Below are 16,218 nucleotides of genomic sequence, written 5' to 3' on the forward strand. Positions count from 1 at the left end.
CTGTTTCCTTTTGCAGCTCTTCAAGACGACATCAACAACAAAGCAGCAGCAGCAGCAGCAACAACAACAACAACAACAACAACTGTGTTCAACGTTTATGATAAAAAGAAAAACAAAAATCGTGCGTGTTATTTTTGTTGTGTTTCGTTAATTCGCTCATGAAATGTTTGTTCCCATGCAAAATGTGCACAACAGTACTTTGTATTAACAACAGCAACAACAACAACAACAACTACAACAACAACAACTTTAACAGCAGCAACAACAGCAGCAGCAACAACAACATTAACTTAAAGACAACAACAACAATAACTTAATTACAAAAAGAACCGTTTTTTGTTTTTTTTTTTTTTTTCGGGCATTGTTTGTTTTTGTCGTCCGCCTTTCGCAGAATCCGCTCGCTCTCGCGCTCTGCTCGCGTTTCGGCTCGGCTCGCATTTCTCTCGCTGCGCGTGTGTGTGTGTGTAAGGGGCAGAGAGAGTGAGAGAGAGAGAGAGAGACAGACGGACATAGTGAGGTTTTTTTCGTCTTGCGTTTTTGGGCGCTTGCGCGCGCGCACACACACACACACAGTCAGACACAGACACACATCAATATATGTGCACACAGACACACGTGCGCGGCGTTAGTGTGTGTGTGTGCAATGGATTTGCATTGTGATAGCAAATGTATGGACTCCTTGCGTGTGTGTGTGTGTTAATACTTATGCGTATGTGTGCATAAATAAATGCGACGGTAAACAAATGAAAATCGCAGTCATCAGCCAGCATTAAGAGCAACAAAAACAATAACAACAATTAATCGACGTGCATGTGTGTGTGTGCAGCGGCAACAACAACAACAGCAGCAGCAGCAGCAGCAACAGCAGCAGCCACTTAACAGCAGCAATAACATTAACATACACATAACATAGACGTAACATTCAAAGCAAATCCAACAAAAGACTTGAAAAGTGTGTTCATTACTTTAAAGAAAAACCAATTAAACAAAAACAAAAACAAAGAAGAAAACAGCAAAACATAAAACATAAAAAGCAAACGCAAAATAAATTAAACAAATTTATACATATATTGTCTAACATAACATAAACAGAATATATATACATACATATATATATATATATATATATATATAAAAGAAAGATACGAAAAAAAAACAGCCCAAAATATATAAATTATATATACCCAATATACATATACAACAGACATATGTATATTATATGCATACAGTACACGAACAAAAACAAAAACAAATTCAGTAACCAAATTAACAACGAGAGGTAAATAATCAATTGACGCAAAAAAAGTTAATCACTAATTTAATTGAAAAGAACAAGAACAACAACCAAATCGCAAATCATTTACAATTTACGCAAATTATATATGAACAAATAATACATATATATATATATATATATATATTTATATCCACACATATATATATATATATATATGTATATATATATATATACATACGTAGCACATATGTATATCTATATACATATAATAAATGCCCATATACCTGCATCTAGGTATACATAACATAATTCAGCATTAAGCATTAAACCAACAACAGAAGCCACATGTATAGATTGGAGGACACGAACAGCGGCGCCGTTATGGATAAGAACAAGCAGAAATGTAAGTAACAGCTGTTAACTCTTTAACATGGGGCTTTTCTAAACTTACTTTTATGTTAACTATCAACTGTTATTCAACTGCAATGGAAAGCTCAGCTATAAGACAGCAGAGTTGATTGTTCTCCTCTTACCATCGATAGGCAGAGAGACCTTTTAGCAAATATATGTACATATTAGAGTATGTTATGTTAATGTCAAAATACGTTCGTATATAATTTCCGAATGATCAAGGCTGAAAGGACTTTTAGGAAGACTGGCATTAGCATAAACGTAGGGATAGCATGTGCTCCTGTTGTCTCAGTAAATTGAAGTTTTTTCGTAGTTCTATGTGAATATCTTATTTGCAAACTTCACATTCAGTTGTTGGTAACATATTGCTGTGATTGCAAATGTAAAAAATGTGGTTTCTTATCAAAAAAAAAAAAACGACTGCCAACATTTTACATTTAATTTAAAAATAATACACATAGTTTCTTATAAATTTCTTTGTGGTTACAGTTCTTTTTAGAAATTGCACAAACAAAGCTTTCTTGCTTAGCGAACGATCACTGTATCCTGCGCGCAGAGATGTTCTCTCGCGAGTGTCATAGCAGCCAGCTGCTGTTCAGTTGCACTTGTTGCTGTCTTCTGTTCTCTCGGCTCTAGTATGCGCGTGTCATAGCAGCCAGCTGCTGTTTAACTGTAACTGCAACTGTTGCTCTCTTCTTCTTTGCGCAACACGAACGTGTGAAAGAGAGAGAGAGAGAGAGAGAGAGAGAGTGTGCGCGCTTCTCTTATCAGTCAGCTCTTGCATGGCTTTTGAGAGGAGGAGGAGGAGGTGCTAATTTCGCAAGTAGCTGATTAATGGACTTCCCCCTACTTGCCGTAGTTTCCCGCTGTTTGTTAAGTGCATTTGGATTCCGCGAATCGCTTTATCACGGGGCGCCGCGTCTGCCCCCCAATTTGTCAGGTGCCTTTTACAATGCGCAACAGCAAAGTGCTCTGATGAAGACCAGCAGATACTCTGTAAATTTGTTATTTAATTATAGTTATATATATCTAGATATATTATAACAATAGATATGTGGGAAAGTAAATGATAATTAGGAGCCTGAGATCTGTAAGGCATATAAATAGAGCTAAGATTTCGATTTGGACTTTCGGCTGTGTCTGCTGCCTGCAATGCCAATATACCCCTGCTCGGCCACCTTAATTGGCTACAGGGTATTAGAGCAGCCGCACAATTGGATCCATTGTTGGAACATGCGTGAGTCACCTGGCACCGGACGTGAGTTTCCACTAAGCCAGTTTTGCTGATAACAATGTTCTTTGCATCGATGCAAAGCAAATTCCTTGCCGCCACACAGAAAACCCAACCCCAACCCCGGCGAAAATGTCGTCGAGACTATTTTTGGACGAGACGACGACGACGACGACGACGACGACCACATTACAAGCGAGACCCAAAGACGGACCACGGACCGCGCAGCGATTCCCCGTTTCTATAAATAGTCGCACACTTTCAGCATCGAGATGCAGGCGAGGGCGCGCGCGGAGCAACCATTTAGCTCCATAACCCAGCAAATTGGCAAGTGATCAACTTTGATTTAATTATAAAACGAGCGACAAACCAAGTTTTAGTCATGGCAAAGCCGCTGCCTGAATACCCTTACGCTGTCTGACTGACGAATACAGAATTCAAGAGAACTTCGCCTTTGGCATCGATCTGGGGTAGATCTTTAAGGCGCATAGAAACAGACGGACAAACAGACAGAGGGACTTGGCTATAAGATATAGTGTCCGATCAGGTCCGATCGGATCTATGCTAAACTGAGTGACTAGCTGACAGCGAGAAATAGACAGATGGAGAGACGACTCGGCTTTTGATCAACAACAAGATTATCTAAGCCTTTTTGTTTTCTTCGATGCGTAACATATGCCAAGACAAAGTTAAAATACCCTCTACAAGGGTAGAAAACGTAGGTTATTTCGGATAGAAAACAAGTCTAATAACAGGGAAATGAGGAAATGCAAGGGAAGTTTAATTAGAGACACACATTTTATATTCTCAATTTGCTTCGATCCAGAGTTGCCCTGGCAACAGCAATCCCTGTTATTAACAAGCTAAATCAATTGAGTTGAAATGTGGCAAGTCTTCATTTAGTATTTATAGAGCTGAGTTACGAAATGGGCGTTACTTGTGCTCTGACAAAGCGCTCATGCCCCAATGTTAGGGTATACAAATGCACAGACACAGGCTGCATTTGTTGTCGTCTTTTTAATCCCGTTTTTTCGGGCGTTTGCTAATTTGTGGCATTAATTAAAATTAAATAATTGTTTTTCTCTCGATTTCCCCATCGAAACGGAAACAAAACAATGTCTCTCGCTCTCTCTCTTTGTCTGGCAATCGCAGCTGATGCTTGGAATTTATTTCGTTATCTCAAAAGTCAAAAAAAAAAAAAAACCAGCTGAAAATTTGATCACGAAACAGAAAAGAAGCTTCCGCTTCGTGTGAACGTGGAAAAACAGCTGTTGTTTAATTAAAAATCAGCTGTTTTCTTTTTTTTTTTCGAGTGTTGAAATTCTCAGATAAGCTGCATACCGAAAGAGGAATACCAAATGTTAGTCATTCGAGAGCTACCAAGAACTGGGAAAAGCAGCTGAAGAGAAATTTACAAGAAAAAGAAAACTAGTGGGTGGCAACTCTGGTCGTAAGAGTGGAATTCGAAAGTTGTGCCGGAACTTAGAGCTGGTAGCTCCGGAGCTGACATGGAGATCTGTTAACCTTTTTATTTGCAAACAAAAAAGAGCTGGCAACACTGGCAAATAAAAAGCTTAGATCACGTGTATAGACTACCCTACAAGTCTAGCTTAAGAGCTAATGCGGAACTCTAAAAAATGTTTAAAATAGCCATGAAAGAGCTGAAGGGATGGCAACTCTGGTTTAAAAAAACGTCAGTTACTGAAACTTTGGGCTGGCAACACTGGCTGAAAGCACGCTTAAACTAACTCTAGCTTAAAGTTTGGAAAATTAAGCCTAAACTCTTTGCCCCAATATAAATTTTTTTTTTTGTGCGCTGGCAACTCTGGCTCAAAGAACGTGCCACAATGCGGATCAGCAACAACATTATTACCATGATCAGCTGCCGTATTTGATTTGGGTTCGGGGCGCATATCGCGCTTGGCCAACGTCAGCTGCACCCACCCCCTCCCCTGCCACCCCCACCCCGCTGCTGCTTTGAAATTTGGCAACGGAAGAAGAAATGCAGCGAGTAAACGTCTCGACGCAGAAATAAAAATAAAACAGACGCGCGTCGAAAAAAGGCTGAGCAAATAATGTTGCGCTGGCTGTTGGAAAAAAAAGGAATTGACGCAGTTCGCGTTGAAATCTCACGCGACGCAGATCGCGCGAGCCAGCCAAAAGAACTATATAAATATACTATATGCCATATATATGGTATATATTTAGCATGGAATGGATTTCAAATGGAATGCAATAAAAATGAAATAAAAAAGAGTGCATCGAATTGACGACAGCCAGCAGAAAAATGTGTATTAAAATGCCGCAAATTTAATTAAAAAAAAAAAAAAAACAAGCAACTTTTTTTGTTTTTTTTTTTTAAGTGATTTAAATAAGAATTATATAGAAAAGTGTAGATTTATGTGTGAAACTGTGTGTGTTTGCCTTTGTGTTGATTTTTGTGCTATGCAAAAGGCAAAAAACGCGCAGCGAGAAGCGCGAGAAGCGAGCCAAAAGCAAGCGACAAGCGCCTCGCACATCGCCCTGCAAATATATTTATATAGTCATTAATAACACAGACCACCCCCCTCCCCTTTGTCAAGGGCAGCTTCGCACCTGAGTCAGCCAAGTCGTCAACTTGTCAACTCGAACTGAACTCGAAATGTCAACGGCTTTGGTCTACTGGCAGTCAATGAACGCCTCGGCAGCTGGCCATGAGCCCGTCGCGACCTCCGCAACAGCTGCTGCTGCTGCTGCTCCGATAGCAGCTGGTGTCAATGCTTCCGGCTGGCCAGGTCCCACTTGGAGCAACTGGAGCAACGGGAATGGCAACGGCAACGGCAACGTTTATCAGCTGCATTTGCAGCTGCAACAGCCGCATTATTTGGCCCAAATCGATTGCCAGCACACGATCAAGAGTTTCACCACAAATCCCAGCTCCAAATTCAGGGCAACTGTCATCAGCCAGTCGAGCGGCAAGCGATCGGATCATCCAACAGCAGCACATTATAGTTGTAAGCGTTAACGAGTCTGCCAAATTTCATTCAGCTTAAATTGCCTTCTCCTTCATTTTCTTACCTTTAATTCGCCCACATGCATCTATTGTTTCTTTCCTGTTGTATTTATGCCTTTGAATTTGATTGAATACTCTATTTGGGATCAAAGAAGTCTGTAATGAAACTAAAAAATGTTGAAGCTCAAGCTTCAAGCTTTCATATTCTACTCTGTTCGCTTAAAGCTTAAGACTTACGAGTAAATGCAAGCAAGCTTATTTGTATTTGATAAATCTAAATTAAAAAAATATTCTTTTGTTAACAGCTTATAAAGCTTCATTTTGTTCTAAGTTAGGTTTACCTCAAAAGCACATTAAAGCTTTTAGGGATATTGAACCTAATCGAAGCCCGTTTTAGAGCTAATTAAAACTAATTTGTATTAATCAGTATGCTTGATGCGCCGTCTTCATGCTAAACTTCATGTTAAACTTCATGTTAAGCATACTCATACAGCTGACCTGTCGCAAGCAAAATTGTATAATCATAAGCACAAAGCTTGCGTTGGCCCCGTTAGATTTGTATTCATGTTAAAGTGCATGTTAAACTTCATGGTAAAGCCCATGTGGAGCATACCCAGAATGTTGTTGAGTGCCAGTTAGTACAGATATTAAGCTCTTAAAGCAAGCAAAGTTGCATTGAACAGTTCACTAAAGTACATGTTAAACATCATCATGTTAAAGTACATGGTTAACATCATGTTTAGCATACCCAGAATGTTATTGAGCACCGTTTTCTTCTGGCATATGTTGGGCGAGGGTCGGGATGCTGTCATGTCGCGGTCTTTGTTTTGCGCAATGAAATTGTCAATTCGTTTGCGTCTTCACATGCCGCCTTTTCTCCTGCCCCTTCCCTCCCCTTCCGCTCAGTCACCCCTTGTCAGCAATTGCGAAATGCAATATCTGTTTCAATGGCCCCCCTCGAACTGCCGACCATTCCCAACTATGCGCTGACTACCCTTTTGAGCTATTTTTGACTCGGAGCAAAACAGAGAGACGAACAACTATATATATATATGTACGCTGTCTCTGTGCATATTGTGTAATAATTCTTATTGGACCTGTTTGTTGTTGTTGTCTGGTTCTAAATTTAAGTAGGAAAACGTAATTTGGGCGGGTTTTTCTTCTTTTTTTTTTTTTGGGTTCGGGACTTTGGCAACGTCGGCCTCAGGTGTGCGCGACAGGTGCTGCAACACTTGCCCAGGTAGATTCGGTCAATGAACTCACTTTCTCACATTCTCCCTTTCTCTCTCTCTCTCTCTCCCGCTCTGATTCTCTTGCAGTATCCGCTGGCTATGGTTCCAGTGGTGGCGCCGTGGACACATCGCAGGGCAGCGGGAGCGGCGGCGGCGGCGGCGGCAGACAGCGCCATGCGCCGCTCTACGGACGCTTTGTGGTCGAAGAGGAACTGCCCGCCACGCATCGTGATGTTATGCATCATGTGAGTGACACTCATATATAACATACTCAAATTTAATCTAATTGTTATTTCTATGCTTCTGCCTAACCTCTAACAGCACTCTAGTCCTTCGTCTTCGTCGGAGGTGCGCGCCATGCAGGCACGCATACCCACACACTTTCGAGATCCGGCCATGGCACCATTGCGCAAGCTGAGCGTCGATCTGATAAAGACCTACAAGCACATCAATGAGGTAAGTAGTAGCTCTCTCTCTCTCCCTTTCCCTCTCTCGCTCTATTGGCAACCTTGGCAGCCAGTTGGCTGGCCATCATTGATCAGCGAAATTAGACAATTAGCGCGTGCCCGTCCTTGACCCGGTTAACATGCAAAACCCCAAACCGTCAACTGATTTGCTTGTTGACAAACACGCAACTGAAATTTTGCCAAATGCGACGGCGGCTCACATGGGTTAACTGTCACATGGCAGCAAGAATTGTCGATGCGTTTTACGGTTCGCTTTAATTTAAACAACAATTCGAATTCGTATCGATTTAAAGCCTTAAAATCCAGCCTAAAAAGCGCTTAACATAGCTACTTAACATACGCGTACAGCAGTTTAACAGAGCTGTTAGCGGAGGATCGCTCGCTATTCAACATTAGCTTTAACCTGTATTGCCATGTTAACTACAGCGCCTTAACAGCGCTGTTAGCAGATGATCGCCAGATAACAGAAATGAGTGCTCAAAGCAAACTCTCCCGTTTCCTCTCTCCGCTCTGCGCTCTTTAACTGTTAATATGCAAATGGGCAAGCGAATGCGCTTCTTCGTTTGTTGAATGGATTTTCACTTGTGCGCCGCATAAATTAAGTGTCAAAAGCAACCAGAAAACAATGTAAACGAATTGTACGAAAATGCAAAACTGCAAAATGCTCAACTTAATGCATGAAAAGAGCGTTAAAGATGTTGTCCAAAGTGAAAGTCGCGATGAAATTGTCTGATAAAAAAAAAATGTAATCAAATGAAATGAAAAAAAAAAAAGTTGATTAAATGATTAACCCATGCAACAGCAGCTACAATTAATTGGCCGGCAAATTGTTGCACTTGCACACACACACACATACACCCACACACACACAACCAGCAGCAGCAGCAATGTGGGCAGCAGAACCAAACCCAAAGCGCCTGAAAATATGCCCCGTTACTTGTTACATTGTTCGAACGGCCTTATCAGCGCATATACAGGCGCTGGCGCTGACGTCCACGCTGACTGCGCTGCTTTGTATGCTACACAAGCACACACACACACACACACACACACATACACACATACACACAAGCGAGAGAGCGAACAATTAACTGTGACGTTGCGTCGACTGCGGCCCACAGCAAACGTCATTGCCAGGCAACGGCAGCAGACGCCGCAAAGTAGCAAAAGCAACAGCAGCCGCGACGCAGCAGTCGACGTCGACGTCGCCGTCGGCATACACCCATTTTCGAGCATTGCTCTCAGCTCGGCGACGACAATGCGCTCTGCACGTTTATTTCTACAACGCTCGGGTCAGCAGAGCCGCAGCCGCAGCAATTGTTCGCAGTCGTCTTTTAGGCGTTGTTGAGTTTTGTCGGCTCTCTCGCTCTCGCTCTCACACTCTCCGTCTAGTTACACCAACGTACATTGTGTTCTCGCAGCTCGCCCTCGCTTTGTTCAACATGCTGGCAAGCGCAGCGCTCTCTTTCGCACCGACGCTGGCATGCGGCGTTAGCAACAACTTTTTTTTCGCCAGGGCAGCTGCATACAACGTTTTTCGCCAAGCCAATGAGCTGGCTGTGGGCAGCAGGGGCAGGGTGGGGGGGAGAGGAGAGGTAAGCGTGTAACCACAGTGAGTCAGGGGCAGGTGAGGGAGGGGTTAGGGGGTAGACACAGGACGATTTTGTATAGAGGTTTGATATTAATCGGGCTGGGGAGGGGGAGAGAAAAGTACAGAAGTAAGTGAAAACTTTACAAACTAGCAGCTAATTAATTAAAATTGCAAAGAAATTTAATTACTGTAAAAGTTGACATGTGTGAATATAGGTATGCACATAAATAAGCTGCTAAGTAACTGAAAAGTAAATAAATGTAAAAGCCAGACAAAGCATAGAAACAGCAACAGCAATTAATTAAAGCAGCTGTTAACGCAGTTGTGCGTCAGCAGCGAGCGCACATTGAGCTGTGACTGTAGATTAACATAATCCTGTAAGAATTAACGAAAGCAGCTGCAATTATTACATTGCTGTAGTCCTTTTGCCGTTATGTGTGACCTCGAAAAATACATGATTAAAGAGTTACTTAAGTAAAGAGTCCATAGCTTCTGTGGGAAATTGAAAAGCATACAGTAATATTGATATGGATCAAAACTTGAAGTATAAGATAACTTGTATTTTTGTTAACTCTGGAATACAGAGGGTGACCCATAATCATTTTGTTATTGAAGCTGATGAATCAAATATACATATGTGAATATGCGATAAATTCTGTGTTTCAAATGAAAAGCTCTATGCAAGGATACAAACAAAAAGAATATAACGCGCTGTTAATGCAAGAACTGCAATCAACAGAGTCTGTTGCTGTTATCGATAAAAGACCAAATTACCGTTCAACCGCACTTTGAAAAATTTCTACTACGAGCATTCACTCAAAGTTTTCCGTTAAACTCTAGTCTTAGATCGAATAACTGAAACAATTTAAATCTATAAATATTTGTTTATTTGAACTCTAGGTATACTACGCGAAGAAAAAGCGCCGAGCCCAGCAGACACAGGGTGATGATGATTCGTCAAATAAAAAGGAGCGCAAGTTGTATAATGATGGTTACGATGATGATAATCACGACTATATCATCAAAAATGGCGAGAAGTTTCTGGATCGTTACGAGATTGATTCACTAATCGGTGCGTATGAAAATATAATAAATATATATGAATTGAATAGTTAAAGCTAATATCTATCGTTGCCCGTGGAAGATTAAAAACTTTTCTATATGCAAACATATCTGCTAAAATTTTACATACATCGTTGAAAAAAAAAGAGCCTTCTAAGAGTTAAAGCTCTGCCATGAACGTCAGTCAGTTGGTCAATCAATCCATATGGTAGCTTAGATCACGAAAAAGTAGCTTACTACAGTGGAAAGCTCAGTTTCAGCTCAGCTCTATGAGCTAAAGCTCTGTACTGATCGTCAGTCAATCAGTCAATCAATCAACATCATTGCTTACCTCACATAGCATAAGCTAACTTCTGTGATAAGTTAAGCCTCTTAGTTCTTAGGGCTCAAGGTCCGCCTTGATCGTTGATCAACAACAAAAGTTCAGTTTCTTCAATCAATCAATTAACTTAATAGCTTACATCACGAAGATATCGCTAACTACAGTGAAATCAATCAGTCAATCAACATTACTTAGAAGTAGCTAACTTTTATGTAAAGTTCAGCCTCTTCGTTCTAAGGGGTTAAGCTCTGCCTTGATTGTCAGTCAATCAATTAAAGTTCAGTTACTTCAATCAATCAATCAACATCGTAGCTTACAGCACTTAAGAGTTGCCAACTTCTGTGTAAAGTTCAGCTTCAAGGCGATCAATCAAACAATCAAACAATATTTTTACCCATCTAATAACAAATTTTGTTTCTCTTTACAGGCAAAGGCAGTTTTGGTCAGGTGGTCAAGGCCTACGATCATGAGGAGCAATGCCATGTGGCAATCAAGATAATTAAGAATAAGAAACCGTTCCTAAATCAGGCACAAATCGAAGTCAAGCTGCTCGAGATGATGAATCGTGCGGATGCTGAAAACAAATACTATATCGGTCGGTGCAAAGATCCCAAACCTTAAAAATCAAAGTTTAACTCTCCCTATCTCTCTCTCTCTCTTTCTGTGTGAACTTTGTCATTTGCAGTCAAGCTCAAGCGCCATTTTATGTGGCGCAATCATCTGTGCCTCGTCTTCGAGCTGCTCTCGTATAACCTGTACGATCTGCTTAGGAACACAAATTTCCGTGGCGTCTCGCTGAACCTCACGCGCAAATTTGCGCAGCAACTGTGCACGGCCCTTCTGTTCCTGAGCACACCCGAACTGAACATAATACACTGTGATCTGAAGCCCGAGAACATATTGCTATGCAATCCCAAGCGATCGGCCATCAAAATTGTTGATTTCGGCAGCTCCTGTCAGCTGGGACAGCGCGTAAGTGAAACCTTACTGATACGTACATAATATATAATTGAAAGTAGACTGAAGTCGGAGTCGGAGTCGGAGTCGGAGTCGTGCCGGCCTTTTGTCCGTCTGTCCATTTGCGTTCAACACACGACAGAAGCTATCGATTTGCATTCGATAACTGCTGTCAGTTTCATAATATCGATAAATATCGATTTGGAAGAAAATTGTTTTGAATTGCCAAAGTTCAAACACAGTTTGCAGAGCATTATGCCAGTTAAAGGTACCATTCATAGTGGAAATAATAAAGAAATGATTTGAACCATTAAAGTTCAAACCCAGTTTGCAGCTGAAGGCTCAGAGTATTGTAGCACCAAAACAGTTGAAGGTTTAGTTCATACGTAGAAAAGAAATCTGATATGATTTGAACCGCCAAAGTTCAAACCCAGAAGAAAATAGAAATTGATTTGAACCGCCAAAGTTCAAATCCAGTTTGCAGCTTCGGACACTCCTCAAAGAAAAAGAGAAATAAATAAATCTATGTATATATGGCATATATGTTTGCTTTGAACCGTTAGAAGTTCGAACCCAGATTTGCAGCCTGGATTCATTCTATTAAAGTCGATCTAACAGTCTCGTCGTCTTTCACAGATCTATCAGTACATCCAATCGCGCTTCTATCGCTCGCCGGAGGTGCTGCTGGGCATCCAATATGATCTGGCGATCGATATGTGGTCGCTGGGCTGCATACTGGTCGAGATGCACACCGGAGAGCCGCTCTTCTCCGGCTGCAACGAGTTCGATCAGATGAACAAGATTGTCGAGGTGCTGGGCATGCCGCCCAAGTATCTGCTGGATCAGGCGCACAAGACGCGCAAGTTCTTCGATAAGATTGTCACCGATGGCTCCTATGTGCTAAAGAAGACCCTAAATGGTCGCAAATACAAGCCGCCCGGTTCCCGCAAGCTGCACGATATATTGGGCGTCGAAACGGGCGGACCGGCCGGCAGGCGCATGGACGAGCCCGGCCATTCGGTGTCCGACTATCTCAAGTTCAAGGATCTGATACTGCGCATGCTCGACTTTGATCCCAAGACGCGCGTCACACCGTACTATGCCTTGCAGCACAATTTCTTCAAGCGCACCACCGACGAGTCGACCAACACGAGCGGCGCGGGCGCCACTGCGAATGCCGGCGCCGGCGGCAACAGCGGCTCCGGCGGCTCCTCGTCCGCCGGCGGCGGCAATAGCGGCAGCGGCGGCGCCGGCGCCGGCGGAGCTCCAACTGCCACCGGCAACAATAGCAATGCCAGCGGCGCCGGCGGTGGTGGAACTGGCGGACCAGGCGGTGGTGCGGCAGCAACCGGCGGACCCGGCGCCACCAACAACAGCAACAGCATTGTCTCCTCCAGCGTCGCAGCCGCAGCTGGCGTCGTCAACAACTCCTCATCTTCCGGCGGCAGCAGCAGCAACAGCGGCATCGCCGGCGGCGCCACCGGACAGCAGCAGCAGCAGCAACAGTCGCTCGTCTCCAGCAGCAACAGCGGCGCCATCGATCCCCAATGTTTAGGTAAGTCACAATCCGCACCTCTTCTTCCCACCTCCATCTCGCTTTATCACACTCTTGCTTTGTAGAATTTGAATATATATATATATATATTTGTGTTTTGTTGTGTTACCTCTTTCTTAATTTTTGTATTCGTTTTTCTTTTGATTTTTGCGTGAAAAGCCACATGAAAAAGGTAGTGAACTATTCATGTGGTGCAGCATTTAGTTTTTCTTTTAAAAACTCTGCCTAAATATTTATCGATAACTATTTCAGAGCGTTGCTTACGTTTATCCATAACCAATTATATTTTATAGTTTAATAATATTGGTTAAACGCGAATCGATAAGTTTTTTAAAGTATTAATCGATACCTTTTTACATTCTATCAATCGATATGTTGCATTTTACAAAGTAGTTATGATTCATCGATAAGTATTACAAAGCGTTGCATATGTATGTTAATCGATAACTAGTTGATAATATTAATTTATCGCTTATCGATTGGTTTGTCAAAGCATTTAATCGGTTAATCGGCTAGTGGAATTGTTTTATAATTTAATAATAATTATTTATCGCTAATCGATAAGTTTTTGATAATCGCTAACAGAGATTTATTGCTGATCGATAAATTTGCATCTGTTAATCGATAACTATTTATTTATGAAAATTCAATTAATGACAACGAATTGGAAATATGCTCAAAACTTTGTTTTAGTTTTCTTTTTTTGAAGAGATTTCGCTTAAATGTTGAATGTTTTTTTACGATGTATTTTGATGATTTTTGCTGCGAATTACGAAATTACGAAAATGTATTATCTTTTGAATTCGCCTTCTTTGTAGACCTTAAAGTTAATCAATGTAAATAGTTTAGTACATGTATGTGTGTATGCCACAACAATTGTTGAATTATGCCCATCATTTTTTTTTTTGTTTAGTTTTGTTTTGTTTTGTTCTTGCAATTGAACATTGCACAACACTAATTGCACTTATTTTTATAGAACGTATTATCAAACATTGGTGCTATTTATGCAGACAAATTCCATGAATCCAATTGGAATCAAGATTTTGTTTACTTTTTGCTGCATGCCTGGCCTTGCTGTGTGTGTGTGTGTGCCTGTGTGTGAGTGTGTGTGCGCCGCAGAACGAAATTCGATTTGATCAAATTTAATATGTTTTGTTTTCGAAAAATCTAAAAATTGTTATGGCCAAAAAAAAAGAAAGAAAATAATAATTGATTAAAATTGTTTGTAGCTAAAAATGTTTAAAAAAAAAAAAAAAACTGTCTTTATACACATACATATATATATATTTATATGTATATAGATGCATATATAACCGATTTTGATTTCTGATAAAAACTTAGTTGCATTTACGTACTACAAATTAAGCATCTACATATATAATTATTATAAACTATAAGTGTTTTTTCGTAGCACCCTTTTCGATAAAAACAAAACATAAAAACAGTGTTGTCAAACGTAGTATATTTTTTTTTTTTTTTGTTTTTGATTATTATTCGTATTAATTTCTACTTACAAGGCAGAAGCAGGCGGAAGCCGACAAAGAAAACCAACTAATTTATGCCCCCAAACATATGCTCTCTTTTTCTAAAAATTAAAAAAACAAACAAACTTAATACTAAAAAAATAAAAAAAAAAAAACACATGCATACAACAACAAAAATACTTACACAACAACAACAAACACGCTGCACAGACGAGCGTCGATGACCAGCAGCGGCGACTGCAGCAGCGACAGCAGCAACAACAACAACAGCAACAACAACAGCAGCAACAACAGCAACAGTAGCAGCAGCAGCAACAGCAGCAGCAACAGTAACAGCAACAGCAGCAGCAACAGTAACAGCAACAAAAACAACGGCAAATTAGGCATCTAAGTTCTCAGGATAACATTAACAGCGACTGCAAAGCGCAACAGCAGCAGCAACAGCAGTGGGAACAGCTAAGCAACATTAACAGCAGCTAAACAGCAGCATTAACAGTTGAGCATGTTTTAAAGCGTTTCCACTGCGCACGTTAAGATTCTCGCCGTCTATTGTAAATAGCCAGAGGCTCTGCAGCTACACCCTACACTTTATTTTCCTAATGTGTGGCGCGTTAAATGTTCTTTTCTTTTTTGTTTTTGTTTTTTTTTTTTTTATATACATAATTATATGTATGTGATTATATATATAGAAAACAATATATATATATATATATTTTTTTTTCGCACCTAGTATACATAAAATATAAACAAGTAAAATTTAGACACGATCCAAAAAAAAAAAAAAAAGAAAAGCAGATTAATAATAATAATCGAATATATATATATATATATTTTTTGTAACTTGTTTCGTTCAGTTTTAGTTTTGTTTGTTTAATATTTTTTTTTTTTTTAATTAATGACGCTAACAGCTAAGCATTTACTTGTAAGCAATTAGGGCCATAGTATTGTAAATTAAGGCAACGTAAGAATAAAAGGAGAAAAATACAAACAAAAAAAAAAGTTAATATTTAAATGAAGAGAAAACTGTTAAAAATATAAGCAACACATTAAACAAGGAATCCTTAACGACTTTCTTAATGACTGCCATACATATATATACATACATACATAAAGAAATATATATATATATATATATATATATATGTATGTGTGTGTATATACATATACATATATATATATATATATATATAAAATATATATAATATCTAATATGCATATGCTATATATATATTATGTATATAATATGTAATGAAATAAGAAGTTTAACAGTAAATTTAACATCGCAGCGTACACACACACACACACACACTCGCATACATATGCATATATATATATATATATATACATATGGAAGTGTGTACATAGTCTATATATATATATACTTGTGTGTATGTATTGGTAATAGAGAGAGATTGAGGCAACAATTGCACACACACATAGCTGATAGTAACATAAAGAATTCAAAGCATAAAAAGAACAGCAACAGCAATTACTTAACAGTTCTATGTAATGTTAAACACACAGATACACACTCATAGACGCTGTCAACTGTCAAAACGTATATATATATATATATCTATATATATATATATTGTTGTCATGCTCGCCTACTCTTTTGGTTGTTTACGCTCTTCCCACACACAACAAACACTACCAACACCCAGCCCCAAGCTCGTT

At 40.0% G+C, this 16,218-nt stretch overlaps 1 protein-coding gene across 14 annotated transcripts in view; it reads left to right on the plus strand.

Annotated features, from left to right (window-relative positions):
- Nucleotides 1-16,218, plus strand: part of mnb (minibrain) — a 31,829-nt gene that overhangs the window by 11,593 nt on the left and 4,018 nt on the right. For 5 of the 14 annotated variants that reach the window (XM_070211335.1, XM_070211336.1, XM_070211334.1 and 2 more), the window contains 8 exons: nt 17-1,279; nt 1,532-1,640; nt 7,191-7,348; nt 7,425-7,559; nt 10,062-10,233; nt 10,973-11,140; nt 11,231-11,517; nt 12,121-13,057. In XM_070211335.1, coding sequence (XP_070067436.1) covers nt 1,583-1,640; nt 7,191-7,348; nt 7,425-7,559; nt 10,062-10,233; nt 10,973-11,140; nt 11,231-11,517; nt 12,121-13,057 — 1,915 coding nt within the window. In that variant the 5' untranslated portion in view covers nt 17-1,279; nt 1,532-1,582. Of the gene's footprint in view, nt 1-16; nt 1,280-1,531; nt 1,641-5,345; nt 5,873-7,190; nt 7,349-7,424; nt 7,560-10,061; nt 10,234-10,972; nt 11,141-11,230; nt 11,518-12,120; nt 13,058-14,033; nt 14,258-14,574; nt 15,017-16,218 lie in introns of those variants that run through there. The other 9 variants (XM_070211338.1, XM_070211339.1, XM_032440295.2 and 6 more) reach the window with 8 other exon arrangements.

The sequence above is a fragment of the Drosophila virilis genome, chromosome X, assembly GCF_030788295.1.
Source record: "Drosophila virilis strain 15010-1051.87 chromosome X, Dvir_AGI_RSII-ME, whole genome shotgun sequence".
Classification (NCBI taxonomy): domain Eukaryota; kingdom Metazoa; phylum Arthropoda; class Insecta; order Diptera; family Drosophilidae; genus Drosophila; species Drosophila virilis.